This window comes from Physeter macrocephalus, chromosome 15, assembly GCF_002837175.3.
Source record: "Physeter macrocephalus isolate SW-GA chromosome 15, ASM283717v5, whole genome shotgun sequence".
Taxonomy (NCBI): domain Eukaryota; kingdom Metazoa; phylum Chordata; class Mammalia; order Artiodactyla; family Physeteridae; genus Physeter; species Physeter macrocephalus.
In genome coordinates this window covers 50,576,848-50,593,224 of record NC_041228.1, presented here as the reverse complement: position 1 = coordinate 50,593,224, position 16,377 = coordinate 50,576,848, and the positions used below count along the sequence as shown (strand labels likewise).

The following is a 16,377-nucleotide window of genomic DNA, read 5'->3' as shown; positions in this document are numbered from 1 at the left end:
TTCTGTTCCTCTTCCTTAGTCACACAGCCCCTGGGCCTCAGTTTTGGTTTTGGCCCCACCTCTGCATGTGGGCCAGCCTCAGGCATCTGTTTCCCACCCAGGCAAGAGGTGTCAAAAGCAGTGGCTAATTTGGGCACACTTGCTCACTCAGACTGGGGAGAGACAAGGTTGCCACAACTGGGGTGCATGCACTTACTCCGATGGGAATCCCTTCTAGTGCCTGCGGTGGCAGAGACCAGCAGGAAGTTGCAACAGACGGGTCTGCTCGCTCTGGTGGCAGTGCCCCCCAGTGTCCACGGAGACAGGAGCTGGCATGTGGGGAGAAAGTCTGCGATGACAGCACCATCCCTTGTGCGCCACTCAACAACGGTGCCTCATTTCCAAGGCAGACCATGCTTCCCCTAGGAGCATTCTTTGCCATGGAGCCCCTCACTCCCATCCCCTTAGGTTGTCTCCACATGGCTGAGCTCTTCACTTCATCTCTTCAGGCTGTCTCCATGCAGCCAATGGCAGTTTGATCCTTGGGTCCACTCTCCTAACCCCACACTTTAGCACTTAGCCCCCACCTGCACTGGTGGATTCCTCTCTCAGGATGGGGCACCCAGGGCTGATTCTTGAGGAAGCTTTGGCAAGTTCAGCACTCAGGACCCCAGAGCCTGCACAGGTGGAGGAAGTCTTGGCTTGAGGGGCGGGCCTCATTGAGTTTTTAATTTTAACAATATAATGTTTATTTTGAGGTGTTCCACAACTTTGCCTGATCATTCCTGATAGTTTTGTTGTTCATTGTGATTCCATCTTTTATTTCTATAAATATTTTATACCTATATATTTTATATTCTATATCTAACACACTAGAATTTATAGGTTTTAAGAGTGTAAAGATATTGTTTGTTGTTTCTGCTGACTTGCACTCATGGTAGCTTGTCTTTGTAGGTAATCTTTCTGTGAAAGGTTTGTTTTTTCTTAACATCATATAACAACATGTGACCTAAACTGTGACTAATTTTCTCCAGAAAGAATTTATATCTGTCTCTGCCTAGAGCCAATCTGCACCATCAACTGGGACTACCTCATTCTTTTTTCAAGGGTCTCTCTCCAAAGCAGGGGTCTCAGACTGGGGTCCTCTCCTTTTTCCTGGGTCAAGGCTCCTATGCTTTGAGCAGTGCTTTTATTAGCAACTGCCCTCCACACACCCTATCCTTTCTCTCTGCCCACTGCTCACATTTCAGGTACCCACTCAGTTTCATTGACCTTTTCTTACATTTTGTAGTCCTTGGAGATCTTGATTACTTCTTGTAAGACTGACAATCCACCAAAAAGTTGTTATGCAAGGTATGTTCATCAAGAGGATTTTTCAGAGAATCAAGACTGCCATGATATAAATAACTTGAAGATTTTTCTTTCTTAGGTATGATATTCTACACTACAGGAAAATAAATGCCAGAAATTTCCTCTTTATAGTTTTGTTCCAATAACGACATGGCTCCTTTAGAGTCATTGTCTAGGTCCTTTTTAAAAGTGAAATCTCTTTCTCATGGCTAGAATATTCTAGTCTTAATAACATTTAATATAACAAGAATTTCATTCATATGTAGTGGTATAGGAGATTTAATGTAGACTCAAATTCTTATCCTTTTTCCATTGAAAATGAGGTTCATATCCCCAAATTTTTAATAAAATAAAAATTTGTTATTAATTTTAAAAAACAAAATAGTTATATATGCTATATATTCTGTATATCAGTTTATATTAATTGTTATTATTTTAACATGTATAATATATTTTAAACAGTGAGCCAACATTTACTTTACTTCTAACAACTACAACAGTCCTAAAATGTTGGTAGTCATTTTCTAGAGATAAAAATATAAATGAGAGGTTTAAATACCTTAAATAAGGATAAAACACACCTTTAGCTTTAAAATTTTTTTATTATATATTTCAGATATATAACATTATAGTTCAACATCTTTATACACTACATAATGATCACCACACAAGTCTAGTTAACATACATCACCATATAGTTGATCTCCTTTGCCCAGTTTACCCATTCCCTAACCCCTTCTTCTATGGTAACCACTAATCTGTTCTCTGTATCTATGATTTTATTTTTATCTTATTTTGTTTGCTTTTTTTTTTTAGATTCCTCATATGAGTGAAATCATACAGTATTTGTTTTTCTCTGTCTGATTTATTTCACATGACATAATACCCTTATGGTCCAATCACATTGCGACAAATGGCAGGATTTCATTCATTTTTATGGCTGAGTAGAATTCCATTGTTTATATATACTACAACTTCTTTGTCCATTCATCCACCGATGGACACTTAGGTTGGTTGCATATCTTGGCTATTGTAAATACTGCTACAGCGAACATTGGAGTGCATATGTTTTCCAATTAATGTTTTGTGTTATTTGGATAAATACCCAGAAGTGGAAGAGCTGGGTCATATGGTAGTTCTATTCATAAATTTTTAAAGAATCTCTGTACTGTTTTCCATAGTGGCTGCACCAATTTACATTCCTACCAACAGTGTACAAGGGCTCCCTTTTTTCCACATCCTCTCCAACATTTGTTATTCCTTGTTTTTTCAATAATAGCCATTCTAACATGTGTGAACTGATATCTCATTGTGGTTTTGATTTGCATTTCTCTGATAATTTGTGATGGTGAACATATTTTAATGATTCTGATGGCAATCTGTATGTCTTCTTTGGAAGAATGTCTGTGCAGATCCTCTGCCCATTTTTAAATGAGGTTTTTTTGTTGTTGTTGAGTTGTATGAGTTTTCTATATAATTTGGATATTAACTGCTTATGGACATATCATTTGCAAATACCTTCTCCCATTCAGTAGGTTGCCTTTTAATTTTGATGATGGTTTCTTTTATTGTGCAGAAGCCTTTTAGTTTGATGTAGTCCCTTTTGTTTATTTTTGCTTTGTTTTCCTTGCCTTTGGAGTCAGATCCACAAAAACATTGCTAAAACTGATGACATTGAGGTTACTGCTTATGTTTTCTTCTAGGAATTTTATGATTTCTGGTCTTATATTCAAGTCTTTAATCCATTTTAAGTTATTTTTTGTGTGTGGCATAAGATGGTGGTCTAGTTTTATCCTTTTGCATGTCACTATCCATTTTTCTCAACATCATTTATTGAAGAGCATGTCCTTTCTCCATTGTATGTTCTTTGCTCCTTTGTTGTAAATAAATTGTTCATATATGTGTAGCCTTTCAATTATGTTCTATTGAACTATGTGTCTTGTTTTTGTGCTATTACCATACTGTTTTGATTACTATAGCTTTGTAATATAGTTTGAAATTAGGGCGTATGATACTTCCGGCTTTGTTCCTTTTTCTCAAGATTGTTTTGACTATTTTAAGTTTCTTGTGATTTCATACAAATTTTAGAATCATTTGTTCTAGTTTTGTGAAATATGCTATTGACATTTTGATAGGGATTGCATTGAGTCTGTAGATGCTTTGGGTAGTCTGAATATTTTAACAAGAGATTCTTCTAGTTTTTGAGCATGGGACAGTCTTCCTTTTTTTTTTTTTTGGTGTTTTCTTCCAGTTTTTTCATCAGTGTCATATAGTTTTCAGTGTACAATTCTTTCACTTCCTTGGTTAAATTTATTCCTAGGTATTTTATTCTTTTTTTATGCAAACATATATGGCATCATTTTCTCAATTTCTCTTTTGGATATTACTGTATAAACATGCCAAATATTTCTTTATATTGATTTTCTACCCTGTGACATTACTGAATTAATTTATTAGTTCTACCAGTTCTTTGGTAGAATCTTTAGGGTTTTCTCTATATAGTATCATGTCACCTGGAAGTAGTCATGGTTTCATTTCTTCCTTTCCAGTTTGGATGTCTTCTATTTCTTTTACTTGCTAACTGCTGTGTCTAGGACTTCCAATACTATGTTGAATAAAAATGACAGGAGTGAACATCCTTATCATGTTCCTAATCTTAGAGAAAAGCTTTCAACTTTTCACCTTTGATATGATATTGGCTGTGGGTGTGTTATATGTGACCTTTATTATTTTGAGATATGTTTCCAACTTTGTGGACAGTTTTTATCATAAGTGGAATTTGAATTTTGTCAAATCCTTTTAATGCATCTATTCAGATGATCATATGATTTTTATCCTTCATTTTGTTAATGTGATGTATTACATTGATTGATTTATGGATGTTGAACTATCCTTGAATCTGTGGGGTATATCCCACTTGATCATGGTGTGTGATCTTTTTAATGTATTTTTGGATTTGGTTTACTAATATTTTATCGAGGATGCTTCATTTATGTTCATCAATGATATTGGCCTTCAGTTTTCTAATTTTGTGATGTCTTTATCTAGTTTTGGTTTCAGGATAATGTTCAATTTGTAAAATGTGTTTGGAAGATTACCCACCCCTTCAATTTTTTGGAACAGTTTGAGAAGGATAGGTATTAAACTTTGAATGTTTTGTAAAATTTGTCAGTGAAGCAGTCTGTTTGGGGTTTTGTTTATTGTGTTTTGATTATTGTTTTAATTTTCTTATTAGTAATAGGTCTATTCAGGTTTTCTATTTCTTCATGATTCAGTCTTGGAAGAGTTCCTAGAAATTTATCCATTTTTCTAGTTGTTTAATTTTTTGGCATATAATCATTTGTAGCAATCTCACGATCCTTTGTTTTTCTGTGATGTCAGTTGTAACTTCTTTTTCATTTCTGATTTTATTTATTTGAGTTCTCTGTTTTTGTGTGAATTTAGCTAATGGTTTCTTCATTTTGCTTATCTTTGCAAAGAACCTGCTCTTCGTTTGGTTCATCTTATCTATTTTTTTGGCCTCTATTTTATTTTCACTCTGAGATTTATTATTTCCTTACTTCTACTAATTTAGGGCTTTCTTTCTCTATTTCCTTTATGTATAAAGTTAGATTTCTTTTTGAATTTTTCTTGTTTAGGTAGGCATGTATTGCTATGAACTTCCCTCTTTTTCTGCATTCTGTAGATTTTGGTATGCTGTATTTCTGTTCTTATTTGTCTCTAGGTAGTTTTTAACTTCTCCTTTGATTTCTTTTATGACTGGTTACTGAGCAGCATGTTGTTTAATCTGCACTTTTTTGGTTTTTTTTTTTTTTTAGTTTTTTTCCCCTGTGTTTGATTTGTAGTTTCATACCACTGTGGTCAGAGAAGATGCTTGATATGATTTCAGTCTTCTTGAATTTACTGAGACTTGTTTTGGACAAGACATGTGATATATCCTGAAGAATGTTCCAAGTGTACTTGAGAAGAATGTGTATTCTGCTGTTTTGGATGAAGTGTTCTATATATATCTATTAAGTTCATTTGGTTTAATGTGTCATTTAAGTCTGAAGTTTTCTTACTAATTTCCTGTCTGGATGATCTATCCATTGATGTAAGTGGGGTGTTAAACTCCCTTACTATTATTTTATTGTTTTCAAATTCTTCATTTCAGTGTATTAATTTGTGCTTTATATATCTTAGAGCTCCTATGTTGGGTGCATATACTTTTTTTTTTAACATCTTTATTGGAGGATAATTGCTTTACAATGGTGTGTTAGTTTCTGCTTTATAACAAAGTGAATCAGTTATACATATACATATGTCCCCATATCTCTTCCCTCTTGTGTCTCCCTCCCTCCCACCCTCCCTATACCACCCCTCTAGGTGATCACAAAGCACCGAGCTGATGTCCCTGTGCTATGCGGCTGCTTCCCACTAGCTATCTATTGTACGTTTCGTAGTGTATATATGTCCATGCCACTGTCTCATTTTGTCCCAGCTTACCCTTCCCCATCTCCGTACGCTCAAGACCTAGTAGATCTGCGTCTTTATTCCTGTCTTGCCCCTAGGTTCTTCATGATCATTTTTTAAAAAAATATAAATATATCTTCTTGCAAGACTGACTTCTTTATCATTATGTAATGTCCATCTTTGTCTTTTATTACAGTCTTTGTTTTAAAGTTTATTCTGTCTGTTATAAATATAGCTACTCAGCTTTCTTTTTATTTCCTTTTGCATGGAATATTTTTTTCCATCCCTTCACCTTTAGTCTCTCTGTGTCTTTACTTCTGATGTGAGTCTCTCATAGATGAGTCTTGTTTTTTCAATCCATTCAGCTAGCTTATGTTTTTTGATTTGCAAATTTAGTCCATTTACATTTAAAGTAATTATTGATAAGTATGAACTTATTGCCATTTTGTTAATCGTTTTCTGGCTGTTTTTGTAGTTTCTCTCCATACCTTTTTTCTTCTCTTTCTCTCTTCCCTTGAGCTTTAGTGGTTTTCTTTAGTGTTATGTTTAGATTCCATTCTCTTTTTCTTTTGTGTATTTACTATTAAATTTTTTTCTTGTGGTTAATGTGAGATTCACATATAATAGCCTATGTAAAGGCAATTTGTTTTAAGTTGGTGGCAACTTAAGTTTGAAACAATTCCAAAGTTTTACCTTTTTACTACTCCCTCCCCCCATTTTATATTTTTGATGACACACTTTACATCCTTTCATGTATTCCTTAAGAGATTATTGCAATTTCAGTTAATTTTATTACTTTTGTCTTTTAACCTTCTGCTTGCTCTATAAGTGATTGATCCACTACCTTTATTACATATCCACCTTTTTCCAGTGAGATTTTAGTTTTGTACACTTTCTTATTATTAACTAGTGCCATTTCTTTTCAGCTTAAATAAGTCATTTTAACATTTTTTGTATGGATGATTCAGTCGTGGTGAACTTCTTTAGCTTTTGCTTATCTGGGAAACTCTTAATCTCTCCTTCAATTCTGAATGATAACCCTGATAGGTAAAGACTTCTTGAAAGCTTTTTTTTCCCCATCATTTTGAATATGTAATGTCACTCCCTTTTCTCCTGTAAGGTTTTATGCTGAAAACTCTGCTGATAGGCTTATGGGGTTTCCCTTGTACATAAAATATTATTTTTCCCTTGCAGATTTTGAAAATCTCTCTTTATCCTTAACTTTTATCATGTTAATTATAGTGTGTCTTGGTGTGTGTACCTTTGAGTTCATCTTATCCATAACTCTGTGAGCTTCCTGAATCTGGATGTCTGTTTCCTCCTCAGATTAGCAAAGTTTTTAGCTGCTACTCCTTCAAATAATTTTTCTGCCCTTATCTCTCTCTTTTCTCCTTATGAGACCCTTATAATGTGAATGTGAATCTACTTGATGTTGTCCCAAATGTTCCTTAAGTTAGCTTTCGTTTTTTAAATTCTTTTTTTATTTTGCCATTCTATCTAGGTAAGTTTCATTGCTTTGTCTTCCACCTCACTGATTCATTCTTCTACCTCATCCAATCTGCTGTTGAACCCCTCTAGTGTATTTTCAGTTCAGTTATAACTTCTGTTTGATATTTTCTTATATTTTCTATCTCTTTGTTGAAGATGTTACTGTGTTCCTCCATTCGTCTCCTGAGTTTTGTGAACGTCTTTATTACCATTATTTTGAACTGTTTATCAGGTAGATTGCTTACATTCATTTTGTTTAGTTCTTTTCTTAGGGATTTTTCCTATTCTTTCAATTTGAACATATTTTTCTGCCTCTTCATTTTTCTAATTAGGTATGTTTATTTTTATGTATTATGTAAATTAGCTACCTCTCCAAGACTTAAAGGAATGGCCTCAAATAGGAGACGTCCTGTGGGGTTGAGAAGTGCAATCCCTCCTGATTACCAGAGCCAGGCACTCAGGGAGTGTCCCTATGTGGGCTGCATGCAATGTCCTATTGTGGCAGGGCTATAGCTGCTGCTGCAGCATGCTTATGCATGGGGCTGGTCCCAGAACAATTTCAGGGCCTGGTCACTATGGCTGCCAGGTGCTGGTGGGCATGATTATCATCCAGCTTGTTGTAAGGACTAGTAGAATTGTAGGGGTGGGTGAGGCTTTCAACAGGGCAAGCCTGCTGGCACTAACATATTAGATGGAAATTGCCAAAATGGTATCACTAGTGCCAATATGAGCAAGTTAACCAAGATCACAAAAATGGTTCCCACTAGGTTCTCAGCCCCATGAGGCATCCCAGTTGGTTCCACCCTCTCTAGCAGATGCTTCAAGATTAGTAAGTGGGTCCCCTTCACCTACTGTTCATGCATTTTTCAATCTGGTGTTTTTGCATTGGTTTTTCTGTCAAGTGGGGTTGAGTGAGCCTGTGTGTGAGCCTTTTAAGAGCAGGCTTACTGTTCCCTATAGATCTACAAGACCAGGTTTTTTGGGGCTTGTCTCTTCTGTTCAGGATCTAAGGGTAAGGGAGCCTAATGCGGAGCTTGAATCCCTGGCTCCTCAGGGCAGAAAACCATGCCTTGTAATCCTTCCTGATTATGAATTGCTGTGGCTGGGATGTGATTTTTTCATTGATGAAACTGTATCTTTGTTTCTTCTACCCGTATTGATACTTTCCTTTTACCCTTTGTTGTGGAGACTCTGTTCATCAAGTTTTCAGGTCCCTTTCAGAGGGAATTATCCCGTATGTAGTTGTAGATTTTCTGTGTCCATGGGAGGTTAGTTAAAAGTCTTTCTACACCAACATCTTGAACCTTCTCCTTCACAACTTCAGTTTTATATGTAATTTAGATATTTGTTCTCAAAATAGTGAGACTTTGAGTTGTTTAACCAGAAGTAAAATTTTATGACAGATTAATGTCTCTGTAAAAGGTTTAGATTCAGTCTTCAAGTCATATTTTGCAATTTAACTTTGTCAAAAAAATTTGTCAAAACAGACCTTTTAATTTTTCTTCAGGAACTTTATGAAAATAAAAAGTTAGGGATTAATTTTTATGACAAACTAATTGCAGTACCATCTAGAACTCCTTTGAAAAAAATATAATTTTGAAGCCAGGAAGTCATTGGCTAATGCACTTTATCCATGGATAAGGAAGATGATTAAATGAATTCATAATTGAGGACTAACATTTCCAAAAATTCAAAAAATAAGTATAGAGGAAACTGAATAAAGTGACACTTTGTAGTGGTATTATCTGAAGATTGCTGATTGCTCTATCTTTTCATTTAAGTCTAGGGCATGATAAATACATTGGTTTTATTACAGAGCATTATTTTCTTCAACTTAATATTGTAATAAAAGGATGAATCCATTATATATAATATAATATAAAATAAATAAAATAAAGGTATGAATGTATTATACATAATAAATTATAATATATAAAATATATATTATATCCATATATATCATAAACATTTCATAAATATTGCACCTGTACCTCTTAATGTGCAAAGATAACATTCATATTTCTTTCAATTTTCATCAAATAAATGTGTAGATGCTACAATATTTGTAAGAAAAATTCAGGAGAAAAAATCTATGAGAGGTTGAATAGATTCAGATTTTATGACTTGTTTTAATTAATTTGAAATAAAAATATAAATTCCCTTAGGGCAATCACATAAATATAATTGATCACTAAGCATTTTATTAAAAACTTATTATTTCCTGAGACTTGTGAGCAGAACTGAATGGGATACAGAAGATATAATGTAGTAATTAGGATATTTCTAGCTGCTATAGATAAACCCCAAATCTCAGTGACTCAACACAATAGAAATTTATTTCTTTTGCACATCAAACCCCATAGGGCTATTTTTGATTGGTAGGCTGTATTTCTGGGTTAGGAACTCAGACCTGTTCCAAACTTTTGCTCTCCTATCTTTCTTGGTCTGTCTTGCAAGTCCACCCTACTCATTTGCTTCAAGCTGGAGGGGAAAAGATGGAGGATCTCTTGTGGAAATGATTTTTTGGGAGGTTGGGGAAAGATGTTGATGGTCCTAGTCTGGAAGTGGTGCACATCCTTCCCACCTCCTCTTCCATATTCCATTGGCTAGAACTCAGCCAGGTACTACAAGGGAGTTAAGAAATGTAGTCTAACTCTGTGCCCAGGAAGAAGCTATGGTTTGGGGGAGTGTAGAGAAGTTTTTGAGATAGATATATGACATTGAATATTAGACCTAGAGATGTTATTATTTAGATATAAATCTATCTTTTAATGGATAAGGAAATGAGGCATATAAAGTTTAAACATCTGGTTAATTTTTATAAAGTATAAAAATTAGTACATGAATAGGTTATCTTGACCTCAAGACTAGACTCTGTTATTTCTCCTCATAAGCACAATCTAGTAGGGGAGGCAGGAAGTAACTACATATTATACAGTCAGGGAACCCTTCCAAAGCCATTAGCTGGTACCCCCTTCCCCTGACCTCAGATAGGTGTATAGCCCAAATACTTCTTTTGATTGATCCACAAATATGTAAACAAAATTTTAAGTAAGTTACTATCGTAGTCTGCATGGGCTGCCATAACATAATACTAATTGTTTTAAACAACACCAATTCTCACAGTTCTAGAGGTTGAGCAGTTTGAGACTAAGGTGCCAGCCGATTCAGTTTCTGGTGGGAGTTCTCTTCCTAGCTTGTATATAGGTGCCTTCTTGCTGTGTCCTCTCACGACCTTTACTTAGTGCTTGCATGTGGAGAGAGAGATATCCTTCTTATTCATCTCCTTATACAGCCAACAATCTTATTGGATTAGATCCCAGCTTTTATAATAACATTTAACCTTAATTATCTCCTAATAGCCCTATCTCCAAATACAGACAAATTGGGGACTAGGGCTTCAACATAAATTTGGGGGGAACATAATTCAGTCTATAGCAGTTATTAATATTTAAAAATCAGAAATTTTCACATGAGTGTTCAGATTTCTGGCTTCTTAAAAAAAAAACCCTGCAAGATCTGACCACTTTGGACTTCTCTTACTACATGACAAAAGTGGGCTTAAGAGAGGGGTCATGGCTTCCACTTTATGGGCATAATATCTCCAGTTCACCACAGTCCCCAAATTTTGAAACCTGCTTAGCCACTGTAAACATTAATTTTTTGATCCTTGAATGTGTAGTATCCTGGAAGTGCTCTAGATTTCTGGTGTGTATAGCTATAGGTTTGCTTCTTTATTTATTTTTATTGAAGTGTAGATGATTTACAATATTAAATTAGTTTCAGGTATACTGCATAGTGATTCAGTATTTTTACAGACTATACTCCATTAAAAGCTATTCCAAGACGATGACTATAACTCCCTGTGTTATACAATATATCCTTGCTGTTCATCTGTTTTACATTAAGAGTTTGTATCTCTTAATTCTATACCCTTATCTTTCCCCTCCCCCTCTCTTCTCACTGATAACCGAGATTTCTTTTCCTGTATCTGTTAGTCTTTTTTGTTTTGCTATATACATTCATCTGTTTTATATTTTAGATTACACATATAAGTGATATCACACGTATTTGTTTTTTTCTGTGTGACATTTCAGTAAGCATGTTTTCTATGTCCATCCACATTATTGCAAAGGGCAGAATTTCATTCTTTTATATGGATGAGTAATATTCCTACGTATACATACCACAACTTCTTTATCTATTCATCTGTTTTTAAAAATTATTTATTTATTTATTTAGGCTGCATTGGGTCTTCATTGCTGCACATGGACTTTCTCTAGTTGCAGTGAGTGGGGGCTACTCTTCATTGTGGTGCACAGTCTTCTCATTGTTGTGGCTTCTCTTGTTGCAGAGCACAGGCTCTAGGCATGTAGGCTTCAGTAGTTGTGGCACACGGGCTCAGTAGTTGTGGGGCATGGGCTTAGTTGCCCCACAGCATGTGGGATCTTCCTGGACTAGGGCTTGAACCCGTGTCCCCTGCACTGGCAGGCAGATTCCCAACCAGTGCGCCACCAGGGGAGTCCTTATCCATTCATATGTTGATGTACACTTGGGTTGCTTCCATATCTTGGCTATTGTAAATAGTGCTGCAATGAACATTGGGGTGCATGTATCTTTTCAAATTAGGGTTTTAATTTTTTTCCAGATATATACCCAGGAGTATAAATGCTGGATTATATTGTAGTTGTAGTTTTGGCTCTTTGAGGAACCTCCATACTGTTTTCCATAGTGACTGCACCGATTTATATTCCCACCAACAGTGTGCAAACGTTCCCTTTTCTCCATTTCCTCACCAACATTTGTTATTTGTAGACTTTTTGATGATAGCCATTTTGACAGGTGCAAAGTGGTACTTCACTGTGGTTTTGATTTGTATTTCTCTAATAGTTAGCAATGTTGAGCATCTTTTCATGAGCTTATTAGCTCTCTGTATGTCTTCTTTGGAAAAATGTCTATTAATTTTCAGGTTTTTGCCTATTTTTGATTGGGTTGTTTGTTGTTTGATATTGAGTTGTATGAACTGTTTATATATTATGGATGTTAAACCTTTGTTGGTCATGTCATTTGTAAATATTTTCTCCCATTCAGTAGGTTGCCTTTCTGTTTTGTTTCCTTTGCTGTGTAAAAGCTTTTATGTTTAATTAGATCCCATTTGTTTATTTTTGCTTTTATTACTTTTGCCCTAGGAGACAGATCCAAAAATATTGTTGCGACTTATGTCAGAGTATTCTGCCTGTGTTGTCTTCTAGGAGTTTTATGGTTTTAGGTCTTACATTTAGGTCTTTACCCCACTTGAGTTTATTTTTGTATATGGTTGAAGGGAAGGTTTTAATTTCATTGTTTTCCATGTGGTTGTCCAGGTTTCCCAGTGTTACTTGTGGAAGAGGCTGTCTTCTCCATTGTATATTCTTGCCTAATGTGTTGAAGATTAATTGGCCATAGGTGTGTGGGTTTATTTCTGTGCTATTTTCTTCCATTAATCTCTGTGTCTGTTTCTGTGCCAGTACCATGCTGTTTTGATTACTGTAGCTTTGTAGTATAGTCTGAAGTCTGGGAGCATCATACCACCAGCTTTTTTCTTTTTTCTTAAGATTGCTTTAGCTATTGGGATTTTTTTTTTTTTTGGTTCCACATGAATTTTAGGATTATTTATTCTAATTATGTGAAAAATGTCATGGGTATTTTAATAGGGAATGCATTAAATCTGTAGACTGCTTTGGGTAGTATGGCCATTTTAACAATATTAATTCTTCCAATGCAAGAACATTTACATGTCTTTGTATCATCTTCAATTTCCTTCGTCAGTGTTTTACAGTTTTCAGAATATAGATCTTTCACCTCCTTGGTTGTGTTTATTTCTAGGTATTTTATTCTTTCTGATGAGATTTTAAAGGGATTGTTTACTTTCTCTTTCTGATAGTTCATTATTAGTGTATAGAAAGGCAACAGATTCTTGTATATTAAACTTGTGTCCTGCAACATATCTGAATTCATTTTTTAGTTCTAAATTTTTTTTTGGTGGAGACTTTAGGTTTTTCTATGTAAAGTATCATGTCATCTGAAAATGGGGATAGTTTTACTTCTACTTCTTCCCTTGCCATTTCTTTCTTTTTCTTATCTAATTTCTATGGCTAGGATTTCCAATATTATGTTAAATAGAAGTGATGATAGTGGGTATCCTTGTCTTGTTCTTGAATTTCCTGGAGAGGGTTTCAGCTTTTCAACTTTGAGTATAATGTTAGCTGTAGGTTTGTCATGAATGGCTTTTATTATTTTGAAATATGGTCTCTGTATACTCACTTTGATGAGAGTTTTTATCATGAATGGATGTTGAATTTTGTTGAATGCTTTTTCAACATCTTTTGAGATGATCATGTGAATTTTATCTTTCCTTTTGTTAATGTGCTGTACCATATTGATTTATTTGTGAATACTGAACTAACCTTGCATACCTTAGAGTAAATCCAACTTGATCATGGTGAATGATCTTTCTTGTATATTGTTGGATTCAGTTTGCAAATATTTTGTTGAGGGTTTTTGCATCCATATTTATCAGAGATATTGGCCTGTAATTTTTTTTTTGGAATGTCTTTGTCTAGTTTTGGTATCAGGTTAATGGTGGCCTCATAGAATGAATTTTGGAATGTTCCTTCCTCTTTCATTTTTTGAAATAGTTTGAGAAGGATAGGTATTATCTCTTCTTCATAATAGATATAAAGGGCTGTGAGGACCTTCAGTCCTGGACTTTTGTTTGCTGGAACTTTTTTGATTATAAAGTCAGTCTCACAGCTAATGATTGATCTGTTCAGATTGTCTGTTTCTTCCTGATTAAGTCTTGGAAGACTGTATGTTTCTAGAAATTTATCCAATTCTTCCAGGTTGTCCAATTTGTTGGCATATAACTGTTCATAATATTCTCTTAAGTTTTTCATATCTGTATAATATTTGTTGTGATTTCTCTTCTTCATTTCTTTTGATTTTTTCTCTTCTTGACCAGCCTGGCTAAATGCTTGTCAATTTTGTTTACCTTTAAAAATAGCTCTTAGTTTCATTGATTTATTTATTTATTTATTTATTTTGGTTTCCACTTTATTTCCTCTCTGATTCCTAATTATGATATATCTTGGTGTGAGTTTGCTAAGGTTCATCTTGTTTGGGACCCTCTATTCTTCTGGTATCTGGATACCTGTTTCCTTATTCAGGTTTTGGAAGTTTTCAGCCATCATTTTCTCCTATGTCATAGTAAATCACATTCACATTGCATTATTTGAATCAATTAAGTTAAATTAAATTAAATAGGATTCTTAAAGTATATAGTATTTGTTTTGTGTAAAGAATAACATGGTGTTTTATGAACTCTGACCAAGAGAAAAAAGCTGTTATAAATATTTTAAGGTGTCATTATTTACATTGACAATGAAATAAGAAAAGCCTTCTCTTGAGGATTTTTATATTCATTGCCATGAGGCAAATACTGACTAAGTTTTAAGCATGATTATTTTCGATAATTATTGATATAAGCTGTCAAGATGAATGTTCAACATTTTAAGAAGCTGACCAGCTTTTCATGGTGGTTGTCAATTGAAAATTGAACAGGGCAGATTTTCCAGAAACAAATGTCATTACCTGACACTGAATGTCAATTTGCTATATTCCAGTGGATCTTGTTATTTACATTTTAAAATATTTTAAGTGGATTGAAGCCTAACTGAAAATAAGAATCACTTGGAGGCTGATATTTAAAATAGAGAAGCCCACCCAGACTTAACCTTTGGAGCTCTTGCTTCATCAGGAAATGGATCAGAAATCTGTACTTATAAAATACATCCCGGATGATTCCATTGATCTGAATTTGGGAAATGCTGAACTTTTGGTGTAAGACATTTTTATTCTGGTCCTAAAATAGCGCATGAGACTCATAAGTCATTGTAAAGAGTCTGATAAATATACTTTTCAAAAATGTATATGTAAACTCTATGTGAGTCATTTTGGGAGAATTTTAATTATGTGGTATATTTTATACAAGAGTTTTAATAAATTACAGAAATAAAAATTTTAAGAAGACTCAACTTAAAAATTAAATTTTTGACAATTAACATTGTCCTGAATTTGGTATTCTTAAAATATTTCTCACTGGAACACACTATAGACAATTTTTATAGTGGATATTTTTAAAGCATAAAATGTTTATGTTTCATATCTTTGTCATTTTCTTTTTAGACTAAATAGTACAGAATTAAGTTGTATATGTTGAGTTAAAAATCTTTGCCTCAGAAGCTATTTTCTTATGATGCTTATAATGCAATTTCTCTCTCTCTGTCTCTCTCTTGTCTCTCTGTCTCTGTCTTTCAAGCTGGACAAATATCCTATTAACACACAATATATTTATGAAGCAATATCATAAAATATTCTTGCAGAAAAAAACCAGACTGCCTAAACTTTTCAAAGAGGAAAGAAAAAGGTAATGATGTTTTCTTTTGAAAGCAAGGCTGTATGTGTGTGCATGTGTGTGTGTGCTTACACACGTGCATGCATGAAGAACAAGTGGAACTCAAATACTGAAAGTGTTTGGTCAGTTCCCAGTACTGCATGTTAAGGATCAGCCAAGAAACTACAAAGCTACAGTAATAAAGACAGTATGGTACTGGCACAAAAACAGAAATATATATCAATGGAATGGGATAGAAAGCCCAGAGATAAACCCACACACATATTGTCACTTTATCTTTGATAAAGCTGGCAAGAATACACAGTGGAGAAAAGATAACCTCTTCAATAAGTGGTGCTGGGAAAACTGGACAGCTACATGTGAAAGAATGAAGTTAGAACACTCCCTAACACCATACACAAAAATAAACTCAAAATGGATTAAAAACCTAAATGTAAGGCTAGACACTATCAAACAATTAGAGGAAAACATAGGCAGAACACTCTATGATATAAATCACAGCAAGATCCTTTTTGACCCATAAAATAAAAACAAAAATAAACAAATGGGACCTAATGAAACTTAAAAGCTTTTGCATAGCAAAGGAAACCATAAACAAGACCAAAAGACAACCCTCAGAATGGGAGAAAATATTTGCAAATGAAGCAACTGACAAA

At 34.4% G+C, this 16,377-nt stretch overlaps 1 protein-coding gene across 1 annotated transcript in view; it reads left to right on the top strand.

The window, feature by feature from the left end:
* The window catches only part of CNBD1 (cyclic nucleotide binding domain containing 1), a 438,365-nt gene that overhangs the window by 40,797 nt on the left and 381,191 nt on the right, over nt 1-16,377 (top strand). Inside the window, 1 exon segment of the mRNA XM_024126961.1 lies at nt 15,626-15,733. Within this exon segment, the coding sequence (XP_023982729.1) occupies nt 15,626-15,733 (108 nt within the window).